Source organism: Salmo salar, chromosome 13, assembly GCF_965601325.2.
Source record: "Salmo salar chromosome 13, fSalSal1, whole genome shotgun sequence".
Lineage (NCBI taxonomy): Eukaryota > Metazoa > Chordata > Actinopteri > Salmoniformes > Salmonidae > Salmo > Salmo salar.
Genome location: NC_138303.1, coordinates 71,313,807 through 71,337,415, shown reverse-complemented (window position 1 = coordinate 71,337,415; position 23,609 = coordinate 71,313,807). Strand labels below are relative to the sequence as shown.

The 23,609-nt window shown below is 41.8% G+C and overlaps 2 protein-coding genes across 2 annotated transcripts in view; one reads left to right on the top strand and one right to left on the bottom strand.

Moving 5' to 3' along the window:
• Positions 1 to 885: 885 nt before the first annotated feature.
• Positions 886 to 8,796, bottom strand: LOC106567649 (transmembrane protein 218). The gene is made up of 3 exons (XM_014137187.3): positions 8,144 to 8,796; positions 7,381 to 7,483; positions 886 to 2,065 (listed from the first exon to the last, which is right to left on the bottom strand). Exons 1-3 carry the CDS (start codon positions 8,251 to 8,253, stop codon positions 1,931 to 1,933), a joined length of 348 nt encoding a protein of 115 aa, XP_013992662.1. The 5' UTR covers positions 8,254 to 8,796; the 3' UTR covers positions 886 to 1,930.
• A 1,290-nt stretch (positions 8,797 to 10,086) lies between these two features.
• The window catches only part of LOC106567647 (homeobox protein PKNOX2), a 94,896-nt gene continuing 81,373 nt past the window's right edge, over positions 10,087 to 23,609 (top strand). Inside the window, exon 1 of the mRNA XM_082960289.1 lies at positions 10,087 to 10,158. The gene's annotated coding sequence lies outside the window, so the exon portion shown is untranslated. The remainder of the gene's footprint in view (positions 10,159 to 23,609) is intronic.

Genomic DNA, 23,609 nt, shown 5'->3' with positions numbered 1-23,609 from the left:
CTCTATGGCGAAGATCATGTTTCATGGTAATCACATGCTCGATTACAGGCAAGGAGCCCCCCCCCACACATACCCCTTGGGTTGAATGATCTCAGATCCATCCCATGCCAGGCTGCACCACCCATTTCCAAGACTGTGTGAGAGGGACCTGTGGTGGTGGATGGGCCTGACCGTATAGAAAAGGCCACTGTGTGGAGATGTGGGCCGGAACTAATAGGATTGGTTTTGATTCATTAGATTCTCTTTCATCATCCTGGTTGGAATTTCACTGCACGTCCCGTCAGGCTTTGCACTTTAAATAGGGGGCTGCAAGGAGCCAAGAGAGGGGCTGAGCAGTGGTAATTGAGCCCCTAGATTTCAAAAAAGCATCATACTCTGTGGAATCATTGGCGATACTATCCTAACCACGCCACTGTGCAACAGAATGGTATGATTAGAGATAAGTGATTGATGACATAAAGGAGAGCGGACATCCATCTTACATTTTATAGGTTACTTACTATCCTCTAAGGGGCAAAAGGAAACATGTTTGTTTCATGGTGCTATGTTACCAATAATATACCCTTGCTGTACCCCTACTGCTTGTGACTGGATTCCTTTTAGAATATATCTTTTTTTTGTGATGTCTTTAACGATACTTCTACAGGCCTGGCCTCCCAGTATCACATTTGTTGCCGTCTGAATAATATAGGGAAACTTGATATACCGTATGATTACTGTTTGTTGTCCTGGAGATTACATCTCATTTTAGGATTAGTGAAGATGAGTGTGAACGCTACACAATGCACGCTTCTGATGAGCATTTATGCAATTTTATCTGAGAGTTGAAATGACAAAATAACTTAAAAACAATAGCACCCATTGTTCAAGGAAAGAAATGCTGCATTAAGTTTTTTGTGGGACAACAGCAAAACCAGAATTTGTGCTTTCCCACTTTGTTTTATTGTTTGGGGGTATGAGACCGAGAAAGAAGGCATCAGTCAGTTGAAAAATTTACATTTCAATGTAGTCGAGTGCAGATCCAATCTATCTGGTTTAAATGCCGGCAAATGTGACAGAACACAGGATGCATCTGGAGTTAATGAACACGCTCACTCCATTTAACTATGTGAGAGGGCTACTACTTCACATCATAGTATGTCACAGCATTGCTACTGACAGTTCTCTCTTCATTCAATTTACTTGACTGACTTGAGAGGCTTCATGAATCAGACAGCTATGAGAAGTGTAATCAAAGAAGATATCTTAATTAACCAAACTCACTCAAAAAGCCACCTGGCTGCATCTGAACGTAGACAAACAGCGCTATGCATATTCTTAACAGGGCCTGCTACAGCAGGACTAGGCCTGAGTTCTTTAGTGGCATTTTGATGCTGGATGATTTTGCTAGAAGGAATTCGTTTTCAGTAGGCGGGATAACCAACAATGAAATGTTTAATGAAGTTGTCTTATAAAATATTTGTATTGTAAAAAAAAAAAAAATACAAGTTCAGTAAAAAAAAGTGAATGTCAAAAATATACATACAGTTAAATTACAGCTATCAGTCTTATCCTCTGAACTCCTCTGAACTTTAGAGGCCCAAGAGATAAATCCATTCCGTTAATGCAACTGCTACCCCACCACTACAATTCAAACTAATAGCTATCCATATACAAAACATCAAAACATATAATCTATGTTAGGGTGAGATACCAGGCAACATTTTAGCCTATCTTTAATGATGGTTGGCCCAAAACTCCCCCCAACAACAAACACAACAGTTGACCACAGAGAAAACATTGGCCCTGCCTGTGTTTTGGTTCAGGTGCCAAACTGTCCGGTGCTCCATTTAACTAGGGCCCCTCTTAGTTGGCCTTTTCTCATCTCCAGTGCTGCACATACAGCCCTGGCCACCAGTCTAGCGGGTCAACTTGGCCTGGCCGCTCCGCTCTAATGGGTTCTCAAAGGCTTGGCATAGACGGCTTCCAGGAAATGCAGTGGCAGCAGGCCAAACAGAGCAACCAGGAAGCCCACACTGGCCACTGACAACAGGACGTATCGGCCGATGAAGAAAGTGTCTACGATCTGCGGGAGTAGAGAGATAGGGTTGTTATGTTCATACAGTTATCAGTTCATTGGTTGACCAAATATACTGAACAAAAATATAAAATGCAACATGCAACAATTTCAAATATTTTGCTGAGATACAGCTCATATAAGGAAATCAGTCAATTGAAATAAATGAGACCCTAAACTATGGATTTCACGACTGGGCAGGGTCACAGCCATGGGTGGGCCTGGGAGGGCATAGGCCCACCCACGTGGGAGCCAGGCCGACCCACTGGGGAGCCAGGCCCAACCAATCAGAATGAGTTATTCACTACAAAAGGGCTTTATTACAGACAAAGCCAAACTAACAGTACTCTTCTCATATTATGAGCCCCCCCTCAACACTTTACATGTTGCCTTTATATTTTGGTTCAGTGTCGCTCAAAGTCCAAATGGATGATAAATGAGTTAGTTAGGATAGATGATGGTTTGTGTATATCTGATAAATGGGTAAGTTGTGTTTTAATTATCCTAATTCCTCTTTCTTCCAACAGATGTCACAAGTGAGCCACTGTAATCAGTGCTGGAGGGAAATGGGAAGGCAAGGCAGGCTTCTCTCCTCACACTTACTTCACTAGAAGCCAAATGTTTAAGCCAAATGTTAACATGGACTTTGGTAAATGTATTACAGTGGTGTCTGACTTGACTTAGTAGATCATGACCCATGTTGCTCTATAAATGCACACGTTTCAGGCAGTTACTATATTGTACTCAAGCAAACATGGCCTCATTCAATAAAATGGACATGATAGGGCAAGAGACTTGGTAATAATGATGTGAGTAATAACAGGCCTTATTTTAAAAGATAACGATCACTCTCAATGTATACAATTTGATCACTTGTTGCATCATCCACGTGAAATGGCTCAAAAAACTAAACATTGTGGTAAGTTGAAACAATTGCAAAAATACAAATGATTCAAATCACAAAAAAATTATTGAATGCATTATGACCAACCTTCCTCAAAGAGACACTAACTAGGCTTAATATGATTCATTTAATATAATACATAATTCACTAATTCACTAAATCACAGAAGAGTCAATAGTACTGTTTTCCATCATCTTGGTCAATACAATTCCCAGCCAGTGTGTGTGTGTTAACTGGGGGTCCCTATGACTTAGATACAAGGTTACACTTGGACAGTTGTTGGTTTTACTGCGTTGCCTGTTGGAACAAAACAGAAGAGATGACTAACCAAGAGACCCAACTCCCTGAAGACCTGCTCCACCGTACAGATGCCAAATATTACAAGGAGGCAACAACCTACTGCTGACTAAAGATAGGATACTGGGGCCTTGGTGGGAGCTCCGGGGCAGGGGTGGGGGGCATTGTCTCTGGCGGATGCAGTGTTCTCTCATTTAACGCATCTCATTTTCTAATTTGCCAATTAGCCAGCAAGCGGAGCCCAGAGCTGGGGCCCATGTTTTATTAATGTGGCATCGAGCCGTTCGGTAAGGAGGCCCTGTCTGGGGCCGGCCTAATTGGCACTGTGATATTTTGTTTTTGTTTAACAGCAAGAGGTTAGCCGTTTCTTACACACACACAGACACATGCATACACATTCACACATTATCGTGGTCGGTCACACACACACTCACTCTTAGTAACACACACACACAGTAGCTAGTTATTCAGAGGTAAGTCACATGTAATTTATTAGGATCTCTGTGGTAAGGAATAACTGGTTGAGCCTACAAGCAAATTGCATGTGTGATAGGTCTACCCTTGTGTGTTTCAATAGGCTTAGGCTACATCATACCGAACTGTATGGTTTTTGATGTAATGATAGTTTAGTACACCAGTTGTAGACTATTGACACAACTAATTACAATGTGCAATCAGCCGAATTAAAACTATTTTAGCTATGCTTGTTTATTTTTATTTCAATATGGCCTAGAAATTATGTACCCCACCGGTCATCTTTTAAATCAATAAAAATGTTTGTTTTTTTACACATTCCTAAGATTTGAAACTCATTTAAAAGTCAATTAATATTTCACTACATAAACCTAAATACAATAACACTTTGCTGTGGAAAAATAGATTTTTAAAGTATCGTGACAGAACAGCAAATAGTGAATTTATTCACATACAAAACAGAATGCATAGTGAATGCATCGTCGAAAATAGATTGCCTGAATCATCGGGTCTGTGTGTCAGCTGATCTTGCACATTGGCCTAAACTAACAGGAAAACAGGCACAGAACCATGTCTGCGGCCCAAATGGCACCCTATTACCTATATAGTGCAGTACTTTTGACCAGAGCCTTATCAAAAGTAGTCCACTAAATAGGGAATAGGGTGTCATTTCTGGAAAACCAGGGAATTTATGGAAAGTTCCCGTAATTTTGCAACCCTATGAGACACAGCCCATGCCTCTTTGTACTTCTGGTTTTCCCATGCACAGACAGCGCAGCAGGAAAGGCAAGCGCTGTAGTCTGTCTGTGCTGCGATGCCTTTGGGGAGAGATAAACCAGACCAGGTCTTTATGACAAACACACAGCCACATGTTCTGACTGCAGCTCTGCAGCCAGGGCCAATAGGCCACTCTGCTAGGCCTACATAATGTACATGGGCCACAAAACAAAACAAAAGCCACCATGACAAAAAAAATGGGTTGCAGTTTACTTGTTTGGGACAAATCCCTCTGTGTTGTTCAGGGGAATCATTTGATGAGCGCAATACGCTATTCAAATTCCATAGATCTTCATAGATGGGTTAGCTAATAATGACATGAAAATTATGCACATGATTCAATGGGGCAGATGTCTGTAGCTGTGTTAGAATACTCATACTAACCATACTATTTGTGACGTGAATTGAGTATATAGTATGCTTATTGGTTATAGTATGGATATAGTTAGTATACCAAAAGTTACCGGATGAGGTACTAAATTCGCCAAAATATGAAGTATACACACAAAGGACACTATTTCCATACTTTAGGGCCCATAATGCAATTATTCATGAAATGTGTGTGGCTTCACATCGTTTTCAGATTTGAAGAAAATGGTGGAAAATATGCAGCCGAAGTACAACGAGAGCGGATACAAATTAATTGCATTAACTAATTATAACAAATGTTAAGAAAATATTGAGGAATGTAATAAAGTAATGGACTTTCAAATAAGTTACTTCACACGTTATGTTGGCTGACAATTTGTTAGCTACTCTGTCCTTACGAACCACATAGCATATCATTACAGCAGTAGGTACCGGTATGTTAGTTGGCTACTTATACATCAAACTTGCCAGTATATTAACTATAGGCTATCTAACTACCCAACGTTTATTGACTTGATTATTCCCGTCATTCTTTGCTTAGCTAAATGGAACAGTCGTTGTGCGTTCTCAATCGACAATAGGGTGATTTCGTAAATTTGCTCTGGCTATTTACTCCGATTTCAGAGCACTCTTGTCTGAGTGTACTAGAGCCCAGAATAATGAATTTACGATCGCTCAACACCTGTTGAATATGGCCAGTGTCAGTAAACGTTGGCAAAAAAGCATATTTCAATTGTTGCCAGCAGCACAGTTACAGTCACCAACGCCTTGAAAAACATAAAAACAACCTACCCAGCTCTGCTAGGGCGAGTAAAATGATCAGTGTGGTCTCATTTGTGTCTGGAAGTAGCTAGCAAGCTAGCCAACGTTAGCTTGGGTCCTTGACTGCTGTTGTAAATTCAGAACGCTCAAATCAACTCTACCTCTTGGCCCAAGCGTCCAGTGTGCACCCCGAGAGCGAAACACTCTGAATTTACAAAACGGACAATCTGACAACGCTCTGAATTTACGAGCGCACTCTGGCACTCCACATTGAATTTAAGAACAGACCCAAAGTTGTAAAATGTCTAACTAGTCATTTGTTATGCTAACTACCTAGCAAGAGGTTGCATAGCAACAGCATCAACTTGTTGTCTTGAAGAGTAAGCTAATTTGCGTTGACTCTAGTGTTCTATTTGCACATGTGCATTTACGGGGCACCCCCCCCCCCCCCCCCCCAAAAAAAAAAAATAGCCCAGCATCACACAGTTCTTCTCCCTAAATTCCCTTTCCCCTCCGTGTCTCATTCACTCAATTGTATGCGCACACAAGCTCCCGCTAGGCCTACAGAAATAGATGCCTATAAAAATGTATCCAGCTGATGGGATACACATCAACATTCCTTGCAAAATGACAGCAGTTTTATCACAAATTCAAAATGGACTGATATGTGTTCCAACAAGCTGCAGTTTTGGAACGATTGTGTCCCGTCTATTTTCCGCTTTGGCTACTTTGTGAACCGCTAGTGCCGTTTAGAGTTGTTTAGCCTAAGCTATAACCCCACTAAACATTGACAGGTTCCAAAAATGAAACTACGCAAAAACATTAGTTTGATAAACACAAAGAGCATATTTATTAGAATCATTAAGCCTAGACCTACTCAAACAGATGTCGTGATTGTAATTCATCACCACGCAGTGTTCAATGTGAAATTGGTAATTCCAAAGAACAGGCAGAATAAACTAAATCGAACATCAGAATTTCAAAAATACAGATTTTGTTTTAGTTCTAGAAACAACTCAAGGATGATCAATGGAATGGAAACAGGATGCACCGGCGGTCAATTTCAAGTCTCAGCAAAGGGTCTGAATACTTATGCAAATAAGGTATTTCTATTTTTATTTTTTATACATTTGTAAAAATGTCTAAAAACCTGTTTTAGACCTAACAAGAAATGTATAGTTGACAGCCAGCTGTGAAAGTTAGAGATGGACAGAATTAAATAATTATGTTCCAGATGTGAGATGCTCATCACTTCGCAGTGGCAACTTTTTCATTTGGAAAAATATTATATTTTATTCTTTTATATTACATCTTTTTTTTTTTTACTATAAAATAGGTGTCTAGACTGTGATAAGGGCTCGGGAAATAAGAGTGTCTAGTCTGTTAAATTAATTAGGATTTGTTATCTATAATGGTTATAACAAATTAGCCATTGTCGCGCACTGTTGGCCCAGGCCTATAGATAAATGCACAGATAAATGCACACATATTTCTTTCCAGTGCGGGCCTTGTGTTCTAAAAATATGTTTGTTTTTTTCAGTCCAGTACTCAAGTAAAAATATGAAATGCCCATCCCTAATTGAGTATCAATATTAGAAAACACATGACACCAGTGGCTCCCAGTTCTAAAGAGAACCTTTGACACCCAAGAGCCTTCTGCAGCTGGCTGCCTCTACGCTAGAGTACACTTGCGCGTGCGTGCATGTGTGCATTACAAATGCATTACAGTTATATTGCTTACCTCGATGTCTTTGAATGGTGACGGAGTCTCTGAGCTGCGGGGGAAGAACACCAGGATAAGAGTGGCAATGAAGGCCAGCAGGAAGACAGGGATGACGCCTAACCTGTTAAAAAACAATACAGATATCATTTATATCATATGGGGGAAAATTGTATTCTTCAAATATTTCGACTGGTAATCACTTTTGATTGTGTGTTCTTTAGGACTAATGCAAATTAGGCCAAGGTCATTGCAATCAACATCAATCAGCCCAATCAAATATTTATAACCAGTAAACTAACCCCTTTTTACAGGTTTTAGTGAATCAATTCATTTTCTCAAAGTAAAATCTTGACATAACCATTTCAGTAGCCGTCAGAAACATGTGACCTAGCCAGTAACAGTGCAAATAGCAGGCTGGTCTAAAGTCGGATGACAGTAGACCGTATACGGCCCTGGGCTAGCCTAAATGCAATAGCCATACACCTGTATAAAACATGTAGGGCCTAACTATTTGATATAATCTCTGAAATACATGATAATGTACAGTATAATCCACAAAAGTGTAGGTCAGGGATTTGATGTGGAACAGCCAGTGCAACATACACCTATGATCCTGTGATTTCACCTCTTGGCATGGCGGTTGTAGAAGCAGGCTATTCGGGGCAATGCAAAAGTACAGTGGTATCATGTCTGCACAAGATAATGTGTAAAAACTGTGTTTAGGTAGCCTATTTAGCTAGGCCTGCATGTGTGTATGTATTCACAACTACCAGTAACTTACTTAGTTGGTCCAGTAGCTCTCAAAAGGATCATTCCGAGCACGAGAGCCACAATCCAGATAAGAGCAATGAGGAAAACCCCAGTGCCCACGCCCATTACTGTGCCAGCCATTCTTCACCAAAGGGTTAACCTAGTTAGCTGCTCACAGTCACATCTTGAGGAGATTAGAGTGAGCTAGCTAGCTAACGTAACTATATGCGTTAGCTAGTGCTGTTATTCAGCTCAAGCAAAGCTATTTGCGTTAAATTGAGTTTCTGCTAAACAAGTTGCACCCTAGAATGCGAATTGCATCGTTTAGAACTCTAGACGTGGCATTTTGCACCCGCTGATGACAGTAAAGTTAGCTGCCTAGCTTGCTAAATAGCTAGCTGTGTATTAGCTAAACAGATAGCTCGTACACAAAATCCAGGCCTATGCGCGCGTGCTGATTCAATAACTTGCTTTCCAAATAACTCAAAGATTGAGACCGCTCGTGATAACCCACAAAACCAAAAAAATGATTTCTGAACGCAAACAGAACTTGCACGAAATCACGTCTGTACTATCGCCTACATGCAAACTGTATAACAACTACCAGCTCCATTGGTTGCAAATAAACGTCAATTTCATAGGATAGACCATAAGCAGCCTTACAAAGTGGTTGTTACTAATACCGAATAGAGTGCTGGGAAGTGTAGTGTATTCTAAGAAGAAGCAGCGTCTGAAATTGTGTATGCTCTCTTGTTTGACATAAACAACGATGCTTTAACTTTGAATGCTTAACCACAATAAATCCAACTAACGTGATGATGATTATGTCAGTGATTCAACATGGGCAACTAGAATGCTTTTCAGATCTTTTCCAGCCTCTGATCTTACAACTAATAAGACCCCTGCGTCTTTTTTTATTATTTTACCTTTATTTAACTAGGCAAGTCAGTTAAGAACAAATTCTTATTTACAATGACGGCCTTGTTCAAGGGCAGAACGACAGATTTTTACGTTGTCAGCTCGCGGATTCGATCTAGCAACCTTTCAGTTACTGGCCCAACGTTATTGCCACTAGGCTACCTGCCGCCTATTGCCACTGTAACATTGGGATAATAGATCTTTGTGAATAATTTGATAAATGAAGCACTTTTTTCACTGGTGTGTTATCATTGCAGTGATGGAAAAAGTATCCAATTGTCACACTAAGATACCTTAATAGAAAATGAAGTAAACGTGAAAGGCACCCAGTAAAAGACTACTTGAGTAAAAGTTTTAAACATACATAACTATCAAAAGTAAATGTATAAATAATTTAAAATTCCTTATATTAAGTAAACCAGACAGTACTTTTTTTAATGATTAGCCAGCGGCACACTCCAACACTCAGACATTATTTATACTAACGAATAATTTGTGTTTAGTGAGTCCGCCAGATCATAGGCAGTAGAGATGATGACCATGGATGTTCTTGATAGGTATCCTGCTAAGCATTAAAAATGTAACGGGTACTTTTGGGTGTCAGGGAAAATGTATGGAGTAAAAAGTACATGATTTTCTTTAGGAATGTAGTGAAGTAAAAGTAAACGTTAACTTTATATAAATAATAAAATATATAAATAGTAAAGTACAGATACCCCCCCAAAACGACGTAAGTAAGTATTTTTACTTAAGTACTTTACACCACTGCATCATTGGGAAGTGACCGAATGTATCCATCCTCATACTGGATAACTGAAATGTCTGCTAATGTTTCCAATGAATGTAGCATATCAGTTGCTTGCCTGACAGTCATTTTTAATATGAGCCGACAGGGGGCTGGCAGACTCCACGATTTGAATAGATGCGCAGTGCTGGGGTTTGTGTGGTAGTACTGGAGGGAGAATAGTGGAGGTGATGGGAGGGGGGATACGAGGAGCCAGAGGGGTGGAGTGGTGTGTGGGGGTGGGGGGGTGGGAGGGGTCTTACATGGCAGACGTCACAGTTTGTGCAAGGGAGTATAGGCTGTGTTGTCAGCCTAGTGTCAGTCTGATGAAGATTGGCATTCAGGTAAGCTGTCATTCATTTTCAATGTCAGAGCATGGAGCAGGCTAACACTCCAGCGTCTTTTTTTCCCCCTCGCCCTCATTACAAAAGGCAGCACATTATTCATACAGACAGGGCCATGCTAGGGAGAGAGAGCAGGAGAGAGATAGAGCAAGATAGACAGGGAGAGAGGGGAGGAGGGAGAACGTGTGTGAAAGGGAGGGAGGAGAGGAAAAGAAAGAAACAGAGAAGAGAGATACATTTTTGTACTGGATGGGAAGACTGGATGTTTTTTTCTTGATGCAGCGTATGGATTAATAAAATATGTTGGTTATGTTTCTGATAATGGCATTTAGGGCACGTTTTGCGAGGTGTTTGCGAGGTGTTTGTAAGGGATATGGAGAATAGAACAATGTTTTGGTTGGAGAGAATAATCGAAGGACTGCACAAGACAATTTTAGACACGGCGCACGTGAACGCGCTTTCCACGCGTGACAATGTATCATGCTTATTGAATAATGATTTATTAATAAGTTATTATGCATTTATATATTTGTTTGTTTAATTAATTGTATTTGCAAATATGTTTTGACTGACATAGCCTATATGATAGGCCTTTTCATGTATATGGATTTGTATATTCTTCATTGATTTTGCAGTATATTTATTCTTCATTGATTTTGCACCTGGATGATTGTCTTGAAATTGCATTGTATCCGGTCTTATCCTTCTCATAAGGGTTTTGTTATAGATGGGCTATAGGTGGAACTAATGTGTCCTCTTGTTAAAGACAAACAAACGCTTTGCTGTCAGACTACGTTAGGTAAAGTAAGTAATAGTCTACGACTAACTTTAGGTTATACTGTGCTGTTTTGCACCACTTATAGGCTATCCCAAATCCACTGTAAATAACTGCTAATGTATGTGAAAGAAATATAAGTGTATGAAAGGATGTCAACAAAATGGTTTATGTGTGTCAAATGGGCTACATTAGAGGTACATTTCAGTGAAGACCATTGGGGTGCATTATTTTGCATTTATGGCACATATGGTGGTTAAACTTTATCCCACTGGGCACAGACATCACTTCAATGTCTATTCCACGTTGTTTCAACGTAATTTCATTGAAATGATGTGGAAGCAACGTTGATTAAACCAGTGTGTGCCCAGTGGGATGCTAGTCAGTCTTTGTAGCCTAATCATTCGTAATTGGTCTAATATACAAATGCCATAGTTAAGCAAGTAGACTGGTAATGATTTGTCAGTCAAATCTTGTAATAGCCTGAGCGTGGCAAAACGTTTTTAAAGGTCCAGTGCAATAAAAAAAACGTGTTTTCCCGTGTTTTCTATATATGTTTCCACACTATGAGGTTGGAATAGTACTGTGCCCTTTTAATGTAAGAGCTGTTTGAAAAGATGGCCTGAAATTTCAGCCTGTTTTGGTGGGATGGAATTTTGGCCTGCCTGGTGACATCAGCATGCTGTAAAGTTAATAGACCAATGAGAAAGAGAGTTGCAAACCTCTCTGCCAATAACAGCAAGTTTTCAGTTTTCCTCTCCCCACTCAGACAACTCCCAGACAGTCTTAGCAAAATTCTTGCTTGAGAAATTGCTCTTTGGTAAGAAACTATTTTTGTTTATTTTTTACTATTTTAATTGAAAACAATCACAGTAAGGTACTTCATTGTTACCGAGAAATGTTTTGATATTGAGATAAAAACGACTGCATTGGACCTTTTAGATTTTATCTTATTGGATTTGATTATACTTTTTTTAAATGAATTGTCCTATAAGTGTTTTGGTTTGCATTAATCTGAAATTGCATAATATAAAATACTGTAATATACATGTCATTGCCCTTGTCAGCATGTAATCCATGTCTATCAAAAATAGATTCAGTTTGGCACTTTATTATTTCTATCTTTTTAAATAGGGATACAGAGGGTGATTTGTCTAAAGTGAATGGCTTGTGGCTGTCAGCATCACAGTGACTCCAATGTTTGCTTTTCAATCCTGAGGCATACCATACAAGACCTCTCCAGACTGAACATTGGCTCTCTTTGTGTGGCACGATTCATTGCCCAGTCGCTACTTTCTATTTTAGATGACTTGTTTATACCAGATTTGGGCATTTAGTGGGCTAGGCATTTGACAAGAACAAACTCAAGTTTTTCCACATAATTTGGAATTCACTTCAGTCATGTATCCTCAATTTATTGCCATGTAGATTATAAAGAGTTAAGCTTTTTTGTCTTTCCCTCACGAAATGTCAATGTATAAAAAGGCAAAGGGAGTTCTGATTCACTATCATGTCATGCCATATTAATGAGTTCAATATGTATCCATTTGCAATGTTTGGACATCTATTATTATTTTATTTAGTCAAAATAGTTGAGGCATTATTTTCGTAAAACCCTGCATCTGATATAAACAATTAGTTTTGTTTTGTCTTTTTTTTTCAGAGGGTGGTTTACAGGTACAAAAAAACTATCAACAAAATGTTTACAAAGATAACCCCAACCCATCCCCCCCTCAGTCGCCTATCCCCCTCATTCGCCTACCCCAACCCATCCTCCCTCCCACCCCTTTCCATCCAACCCAGCAGCCCCCCCCCCCACCTGAAGAAAGCATACCTCCCATCCCTTCCCATCCCATCCTGCAACTGAGGTTGCCATCAGTCCCCCTCCCAACTATCCATCCCCTGAGCCCCCACCTCCGCTCCCCCAATACCCACCCCCGCCCTCCCCACAACGATTACATTTTATTAATGTATATATAAACAAAACTGATGTATACATACACATTCAATATATATATATATATATATATATATATATATTCAATGTATTACTACAAAAGTGATGATCTAAACTCAATTTGAAGGAACTTATTCCATACAACCTTTCAAATTCTGATTAGAAAAATCAGAATCTGCATCTTATTTTTTAAGTGGTGTTAGAAATTAATTAATGTACATGCCAAGTAATTGTAGATATGACACATATAATATATGCGCTGTAAAAATAACTGCCAAAATAATGGAAACACTTGAGTAAATAAGGGATACAAAGTATATTGGAAGCAGGTGCTTCCACACAAGTGTGATTCCTGAGTTAATGAAGCAATTAACATCCCATCATGCTTAGGGTCGTGTATAAAAATGCTGGGCAGGCCATTATTTTGGCTACCATGGGTATGCCACCATAGGAGGACAATGCCCCCATCCACAGGGCATGACTGGTAACTGAATGGTTTGATGAGCATGATATAAACCATTGCCATTGAGATCAGTGACCAGATCTCAACCCAATTTAACACTTATGGGAGTTTCTGGAGCGGAGCCTGAGACAGAGTGTACCACCACCATCAACAAAACACCAAATTCTGGAATTTCTCGTGGAAGAAAGGTGTTGCATCCCTCCAATAGAGTTACAGACACATTGAAGCTGTTCTCTCACACACACACACACACACACACACACACACACACACACACACACACACACACACACACACACACACACACACACACACACACACACACACACACACACACAATTTAGATGCTCCAAAGCCCTGCTGGGAACCTAATTGATGATTTGTGTCATGGGACAAGCAGCCCAGGGGCAAAACTGCAGATACAGAACACCCATACATTATTTGCATATTCCCATTCCCCAGTTTATGGGTAAATTACATTATTAGGTGCGATGCTGTGCTCTCCTGCAGCTTTTAGAGGATAATCACTAATAAAGTGATTCAGTTGCACTAAATGAATGAAATAAACAGAGCAAGAACAGCATCTGTTATTAACCAATTTGTGCATTTATGTATGGCCATAAAGCGATTGAGAAAATTGAAGCGATATGCAAATGGCTGCTCTTTCCTTGCCGTAGCACCTAATACCACCTCCTTCATAGTGCCAAAGTAACAAATACATAATTTTCTCTGTGAATATCATCAATGTATTTCAGGTCTCGTTCTAATAGTCCCAGGGCCGGCTCTACTCTTTTGGGGGCCCTAAGCGAGATTTGGTTGGGGCACCCCATCCCGCGGCAAAATACTTTAGTGTTTTAAAGCAAGTTTTCTGCAATTCTACACATTTTGCCAAAAGGTGGAGAGAAAACATTACAATTTTATAACACATTTCATGCAATTCTACTCATTTTCCCATTGGTCAGCGAGAACAAATGTGCAATTTTTACAGAAAATAACCTGCAATTCTACCCTATTTGCCATGGGGTAGAGAGAATGTTTTGCAGATTTAAATAACATTTCCTGCAATTCTACACATTTTGTAATGACATATGCCATGTTAATATGATATCTGAGTGAGAATGACTAACAAAATCAATGGGGGCCCCCTGGAGGTCTGGGCCCCGATTCGGCCATGATAACTACAAGTGTAGATAGCTGGCAAGACTAACTACCAATCCAAAAAATTGTTAGCTAACATCGATAATTGAGTGATTGTCTGTGACTGTCATAACAAGAGAAAACCGCTGATGCACAACCAAATGTTAAAAAATTGCACCTGGGTGTATTCTACTATTCTTACTCTCAATAGTAAGTTGAAACCCCGACTGAGGTCCCCCCCTATTTTGATCACACTTATGTCGCTTATGTCGCTTATGTGTGGAACCGGCCCTGAAAAGGCCCATTTCATCTTCTTGTTAGCAGTCAGATGAAGAGATAGAAAGAGAGAGACCCTAAAGTATGCATGTTGTTTGGAATAATTCATGAGGCCTTAGTCTGCTGGGTTGGTACAGTATATCCCCTTGGAGCGCACTAAGGTCTTGTTCTATCCCCGGGAACAAGTTGGGCCTTTTTCTCTGCAGCATAGGCCTCAAAAGTGAAGCACACCAGCACACCTCGAGCAGTTGGGATGCATGTTGTGGCCCCTACATCAGAGGCCCTCACCGGCCAGGCACTAAGCCTGCTTGATCCCTATTGCTCTCCTGAGGAATGACGAGGCCTGCTTTAGCCGTCCGATGGCTCAGTGTAAGGAGGACCCTGCATACTTTTATACTTTACCCCTCGCCCCATTCTTCCACTACTGCAGCATGGGCATCACTCTTACTCTAAGTCCGTCACCGGGGACTGACACGGAGAGGAAACGGATTTGCTTGATTTATGCTCCGAGAGGAGCGATGGGCGTATTTAACGATCCGCAATATTGTTTGTGTCATGTGCTATTGGCTGATCTTTTGCTGCAACTTGCTCAGTCTGCAGAAGGACAGAAAATAGACATTGTCATGAAAATACATTAGAACTCTCCAAGATGTTTTTGAGGATGTTTCCAAAGCCACTACTGCTGAATAGTAACCAGCAGATGTGAATGGATTTTGTTCCTATGACTTTAACTACATGCTTTCCAAAATCAACAGATCACCAAATACTAGGCCAGATCTATATGGTTCTATAGAGGTTGTCCAGACAACCCTCATGGTTGGAGATCTGTATAACTATAAAACAGCACAGCATAATATAACATTGAACAAAGGTTTTAGTCATTTGCTAATGATTTTAGCATCAGCACTTTGATTTTATTGCCCTTTTTTAGAATGATGAAGTAGCAACAGGGAGACTTCTGGAAACTAAACAAAACTCACAAAACAGAATGCTGATGTTTTAATTGTGTTTAGCTGAAGCGGAGGTAATTATAGTTTGGTAGATTACAGTCAATGTTATATTATACAATTCAAATCAAAGTTCATTTCAAGTTAATGTAAACATCTTTACAATATTATTGTTATTATTGTTGTTATTATTATTATTATTCAAACCAAAATCAACATTGTATTTTAGACTGCAATGATTATTATTATTCAAGGATCAAGAGTTAAATTAATTAGCAGCAGCTTATTATTTATTCTGTGTTTAAAGACAGGACTGCAAACCTGAAACTTATTTGATTCTTATCTCTGGTGGAATGCAGATAATCCTAATAAATTAATACAGCCTTACAGAGAGAAATATGAAGTCTGCCACTAAATCCAGAATGTATTTTATTCTAGTAACAGCTGAGCAGGGTGAGTTAAAACCGCTATGGCTGCTGCATATTTGTGTTCTCCGTTCTCCAAAAATACATAAATGTATGGGCAAAAATGGTAAACCTAAAGATGCTTAAAAATCTTATAGCCTTAGTGGGAGACTCTTGGAAAGTAGGTTCAAGCTGCAGCTTGAGCTACCATTCATATTCCCTCAATTAGTTTTGGGGTGTGAAGTGTCATTGTCGAGTTTGCTGGAAATTTCGACCAGTTGTGTTACAAAACGTTGGCTGAGACGCAGACAACATAGAGAGAGTTTCTCCATAGTGGTTGTAGCCACATGCCAAAATAGGGAGTTTCTTCTGCAATTGTCTTGATGGAATCCGGCTTGTCCATTGCCTCATGTTGATGATTGGCACCATACAATAGTAGACTGTACTTGGAAAAACAGTATAAAGCTCCATTGAATGAATGCAATCGCTTAAGTGCTATTTTGTCCTAAAAAGTGCCATCTTTCACAGTTTACTGGAATGACATCACTTATTCCTTTCTGCCATTTCTAGTTCCTGTGTATTTCTCAAAGCATTGTTCTACAGGATATCATGGGTTTGGAGAACAACATTTTCCCTCTGTACCCCCACCTCCTAGCTTTTTAACATTAGTCGATATTTAAGTTTCCTTTCCTGCAAATCTATTTGTGCACCTTGTTTTTGTTCTCCCTACGGGGTCCATAGAGGTTTATTATCAAAAGCCAGATGCAACGTCTGACAAAGGAAATCAAGGACGTTTTTCTCATGGGCTTTGTTATAGCAGAAGCACTGCATCAATGGACTGAAAGCATTGCTTAAACGGTGACATCAGAATCATTTATTGTAATGAGTTTTAGTGGTAATACCACAAATGATTTCCTCAAAGTGTCCAACCCCTTACTGTAAAAGCGCAATGATTTTATATGAACGTCGACTACTGGGAGTGCATTTCTCCCTGGTAATGTTATGTCTTATGTTTTACTAGACTTTCACTCTCCAAAATACTTTAAGGAGTACCATTTTATCACTGTAATATAATGCATTAAGGCATTTTGGCTGTAGGGAGACTGTAAAGCTTCCAGCTTCTCTCAGCTTTGACATAGATGATTTAGGGGTTCTAGGCAAAAACATATAGGCCCCTCTATAGCTACCTCTTCTAGAATTTGAGCCAATGATTCCATGGTTTTGTGCATTGTGCAAGCTGAACTCGTTGACTGAGTCTATTTTAGGGATGGAAGTGAGCTATTCTCGAAATCCAGCTTGTCAATATATACAGTGCCTAGTGAAAGTACACTCTTTGCACAGCTATCACAAAATGTAATCTAAAAAGGATTTATTTAGATTTTTTCCCAACAGATCAACACAACCTGCTTCACATTTTCAAAGTGAAAGAAAAAGTATAGAACATTTTCGAAATTAATAATGATAAAATACAAAGCTGTCTTGATTGTGTGTCTTCACACTCCAAAGTTAATACTTGGTGGAAGCCCCATTGGCAGCAATTACAGATGTACATTTTTTTTAGTAAGATTCTACCAACTCTGCACAACTTTTAGGGAAACATACTGTATATCCAGCTCATAAAATGTTGTTATGGACAGCAATGTTCAACTCAAGCAGATTTAAAGTTAGTATTGAGACTGGACTCACGGGAACACTCAACACCTCTTGGAAAGCCATTCTGGTGTGTCTTTGGCATTACAATGTGTTATTGTTGTACTGAAAAATATAACTATATCCCAGGGTTAGGTATTCAGAAGACTGAGGCAGGTTTTCATCTAACATCTAACTCAGTCCTGGTTTGAATATTGCTGTCCATTAATGATTCCCAACCAAATGTAATGATCTTCAGCACTTTTGACAAAGACAATGGATATACAGTCCCTTCTGAAAGTCTTTGCACCCCTTTACTTTTTCCACATTTTGTTGTGTTGCAGCCTGAATTTAAAATTGATTAAATTGAGATTTTGGTCGCTGGCCTAAACCCAATAGTCCATAATGTCAAAGTGGAATTATGTTTTTTTCTATTTTTTCCAAAATTATTTAAAATGAAAAGCTGAAATGTCTTGAGTCAATAAGTAGTCAACCCCTTTGTTATGGCAAGCTAAAATAATTTCAGGAGTAAAATATTGCTTAAACTCTTTAGGGATAGGGGGCAGCATTGGGAAGTTTGGATGAAAAGGGTGCCCAGAGTAAACTGCCTGTTACTCAGGCCCAGAAGGTAGAATATGCATATAATTAGAGATTTGAATAGAAAACACTCTAAAGTTTCCAAAACTGTTAAAATAATGTCTGTGAGTATAACAGAACTCATATGGCAGGCAAAAACCTGAGAAAAATCCAACCAGGAAGTGGGAATTCTGAGGTTTGTAGTTTTCAAGTGAATGCCTATTGAATATCCAGTGTCTGTGGGGTCAGATTGCACTTCCTAAGGCTTCCACTAGATGTCAACAGCCTTTAGAAGTTGTTTCCGGCTTCTATTGTGAAAGGGGAGCGAATAAGAACACTCTATGCAGATGGCCCAGGTGAAAGCCTTTAGTTTAGCCACGTGCGTGGCTGTGAGCGCGAGCTCCGTTCCCTTTCTATTCTAATGAAAACAGTATTGTCCGGTTGAAACATTATTGAATATTTATGATAAAAACACCCTAAGAATTGATTAGAAACATCGTTTGACATGTTTCTATGAACTCAAATGGAACTTTTTTTACTTTTCGTCTAGACTTTGTACCCGCGCTCTGTGCATTTGGATTACTGGACTAAAGGCGCTAACAAAAAGGAGGATGAACATAAAGATTAACTTTATCGAACAAAACAAACATTTATTGTCTAACATGGAGACCTAGGAGTGCCATCAGATGTATATCATCAAAGGTAAGTAATTCATTTTAATGCTATTTCTGAATTTTGTGACACCTCTCCTTGGTTGGAAAATAGCTGTATGGTTTTTGTGGCTAGGCGCTGACCTAACATAATCACACGGTGTGCTTTCACCGTAAAGCCTTTTTGAAATCGGACACAGCGGCTGGATTAACAAGAACTGTATCTTTAATCGTATGTATAACACTTGTATCTTATATCAATGTTTATGATGAGTATTTCTGTAATTTGATGTGGCTCTGCATTTTCACCGGATGTTTGTTTGAGACAATGCATTTCTGAACATAACACGGCAATTTCAAATGAGGTTTTTGGACATAAAGATGAACTTTATCGAACAGAACAAACATTTATTGTCTAACATGGAGTCCTGGGAGTGCCACCAGATGAAGATCATCAAAGGTTAGTGATTCATTTTAACGCTATTTCTGACTTTTGTGAGACCTCTCCTTCTTTGGAAAATGGCTGTATGGTTTTTTGTGGCTAGGCGCTGACCTAACATAATCGCATGGTGTGCTTTCACCGTAAAGCCTTTTTGAAATCGGACACTGTGCTTGGATTAACGAGAAGGTTATCTTTAAAATGGTGTATAATACTTGTATGTTTGAGGAATTTTAATTATGAGATTTCTGTTGTTTGAATTTGGCGCCCTGCAATTTCACTGGCTGTAGGCCAGGTGTTCCGCTAGCGGAACCCCCTTCCCAGAAAGGTTAGCAAGTCACATAATCAGTTGCATGGAATCACTCTGTGTTCAATAATAGGGTTTAACATGATTTTTGAATGACTAGCTCATCTCTGTACCCCACACATACAATTATCTGTAATGCCCCTGAACCGAGCAGTGAATTTCTGTCACGACTTCCACTGAAGTTGGTTCCTCTCCTTGTTCGGGCAGCATTCGGCGGTCGGCATCACCGGTCTTCTAGCCATCGTCGATCCACTTTTCATTTTCCATTTGTTTTGTCTTGTCTTCCTACACACCTGGTTCTCATTTCCCTCATTAAGTGTTGTGTATTTAACCCTCTGTTATCCCCATGTCTTTGTGTGGAATTGTTTGTTGTAAGTGCTTGTGCACATGTTTCCTGGTGCGCGTCGGGTTTTGTACCCATGTTGGTTATTTCCTTATGCCGTTGGTTTTGAAATTAAACTGCTCCGGCTATTACCGAGTTCTGCTCTCCTTACGTCTGACTTCTCTGCCACTAGTTACGCACCCCTTTACAGAATTCCACACCCCACCATGGAGTCAGCAGGAGCAGGTACCCCGGTTTTAGGAGTTGAGGAGCGCATCAGAGAACACGCGGCGATGCTACAACATTTCGGCGTCGCGATGGACCGCGTCGTCCAGACCATGGACCGCTGGGAGAGACAGGGAGTCCCTCCAGTGCCTCCACCAGCACAACAGGGGTTCCCACTACTCGTCCCTCCTGTACCTGGTCCCAATGGGATGTGTCTCGCCCTTCTCGGGGAGTATGATGGGACGGCGGCACGGTGCCAGGGGTTCCTGCTACAGCTGGACCTATACCTGGGCACCGTTTACCCGGCTCCCTCGGGAATGGAGAGGGTGTCCACCCTCGTCTCGTGCCTCTCAGGGAGAGCTCTGGAGTGGGGTAACGCCGTGTGGGGAGAAGGAGATGCGGCATTGGACGACTTCACGGAGTTCACAAGCCGTTTCCGGGCAGTCCTCGACCACCCGCCCGAGGGTGAACGTCTTTTCCATCTGAGGCAGGGGACGAGGAGCGCCCAGGAGTTCGCCCTGGCCGCAGGAGCAGGATGGAACGACAGGGCCCTTATCGACCACTACCGTTGCAGCCTGCGCGAGGATGTCCATCGGGAGTTGGCCTGCAGGGATACCACCCTCACATTCGACCAGCTGGTGGACCTGTCCATTCGGTTGGATAACCTGCTGGTCACCCGCGGACGTCCAGAGGGCTCTGTTGATTCCCTCTCCCAGCACCACCGCTCCGGTGCCTATGGAGCTGGAAGGTGCTGTGCTCAGGGAGGCCGGAGGAGGGGCTTTCATGTGTTCCATCTGTGTCCGCAGAGGTCACACTGGTGGTCGGTGCCGGGTTGGTTCCTCTAGGGGTCGAGGCAGCAGGCAGGGCACTCTGGCTTTGCCCCAGGTGAGCATGCACCACTCTCATCCAGAGCCCTCTGTTGTACACCTGTTTGCACATGTTTACTTCCCTGAGTTTTCCCCGCATTCCCAGCATAAGGCGCTCGTTGATTCAGGCGAGGCTGGGAATTTTATCGTCAGAGCATTCACCCATAGGTTAGGGATCCCTACTGTTCCAGTGGTTAGGCTTTTCCCAGTTCATGCTCTGGACAGTCGACCATTAGGGTCCGGGGTAATTAGGGAAGCTACCATCCCCCGGGCATGGTGACGCAGGGGGGTCACGAGGAGAGAATCAGTCTCTTCTCCTACATTTCCCGTGGTACTAGGCCTTCCCTGGTTAGCTCGTCATGACCCCACCATTTCATGGCAACAGAGTGCTCTCACGGGGTGGTTACGAGAGTGCTCAGGGAGGTGTTTAGGGGTTTCCGTTGGTGCTACTACGGTGGAAAGTCCAGACCAGGTCTCAACCATGCGCATTCCCCCCGAAAATACCGATTTGGCTCTCACCTTGTGCAAAAAGAAGGTGACTCAATTACCACCCCATCGACGGGGGGATTGTGCGATAAATCTCCTGGTAGACGCTGCACTTCCCAGGAGTCACGTGTATCCCCTGTTACAGGCGGAGACGGCGGCTATGGAAACATATGTCTCCGAATCCCTGTGTCAGGGGTACATTCGGTCCTCCATTCACCCAGCTCCTCGAGTTTCTTTTTTCTGAAGAAGAAGGAGGGAGGTCTGTGCCCGTGTATTGACTACCGAGGCCTAAATCAGATCACGGTGAGGTACAGTTACCCGCTACCTCTTATCGCCACTGCAATTGAGTCAATGCACGGGGCGGGCTTCTTCACCAAACTAGATCTCAGGAGCGCTTACAACCTAGTGCGTATCAGGGAGGGAGACGAGTGGAAGACGGCGTTCAGTACGACCTCAGGGCATTATGAGTACCTTGTCATGCCGTACGGGTTGATGAATGCACCATTAGTCTTCCAAGCCTTTGTAGATGAGATTTTCAGGGACTTGCACAGGCAGGGTGTAGTGGTGTATATTGATGACATTCTGATATACTCCGCTACACGCGCCGAGCATGTGTCCCTGGTGCGCAGGGTGCTTGGTCGACTGTTGGAGCATGACCTGTACGTCAAGGCTGAGAAATGTCTGTTCTTCCAACAGTCCGTCTCCTTCCTAGGGTACTGCATTTCCACCTCAGGGGTGGAGATGTAGGGTGACCGCATTTCAGCTGTGCGTAATTGGCCGACTCCCAGCACGGTAAAGGAGGTGCAGCGGTTTCTAGGGTTTGCCAATTACTACCTTAGGTTTATCTGGGTTTTGGTCAGGTAGCGGCTCCCACTACCTCACTGCTGAAGGGGGGACCGGTACGTTTGCAGTGGTCGGCTGAGGCGGACAGGGCTTTTGGTCACCTGAGGGCTCTGTTTACCTCGGCTCCCGTGCTGGCCCATCCGGATCCCTCTTTGGCGTTCATAGTGGAGGTGGATGCGTCCGAGGCTGGGATAGGAGCCGTGCTCTCTCCCGATTGCTCCCGATTGTCGACATAATAGTTCTTCTCCGCTGGAGTGAGATGCCTGAAGAAGAAGGCACAGGGATGGAGCTTTTGGTCTTTAGCCAAGCGCTACGACAGAACCGCCCCACGCCAACGTCAGAGGCATCCACCTCTACCACGAAAGGGAAAGAAGGGTCCGCATGAACGAGAATGGGTGCAGAAGAAAACCAACGTTTCAGGTCCTGGAACGCCTTCTGCAGCAGGGGTCCAGCATACATGCCCAGCCGAGCCCTTGGTGAGCGTTGTCAATGGCGCCGCCGCAGCACTAAAGTTTCTCACAAATCTCCGGTAGAAATGAGCAAAACCTCAAAAACACTGAACTTGCTTGACCGTGCTGGTTTGTGGCCAGTTGACCACCGCTCCTATCTTTTGGGAGTCCATCAGTACACAGCCCTGAGACACGATGTACCCCAGGAAGGAGATCTGAGGAACGTGAAACTCCCACTTTTCGGCCTTCACGAACAAGTGATGAGCGAGGAGTCTTTGAAGAACCTGGCGGATATGTGTTCAACCATGGACTTGGAGAAGATGAGGATGTCATCCAGGTACACAAACACAAACCGGGGTGAAGGAAGTTGCGCAGCACATCATTGACCAGAGCCTGGAATACGGCTGGAGCATTAGTAAGTCCAAACGGCATGACCCGGTACTCATAATGTCCATTAGGAGTGTTGAACGCTGTCTTCCACTCGTCTCCCTGTCTGATGCGCACCAGATTGTATGTGTTCCGTAAATCCAATTTAGAGAAATCCGTAGCTCCCTGGAGTCTCTCAAAAGCTGATGACATAAGAGGAAGGGGGTAACGGTTTTTGATTGTAATGTTATTTAAACCCCAGTAATTGATACAGGGGCGTAATCCCCCATCCTTATTCCCAACAAAGAAAAAACCCGCTCCTGCAGGTGAAGTG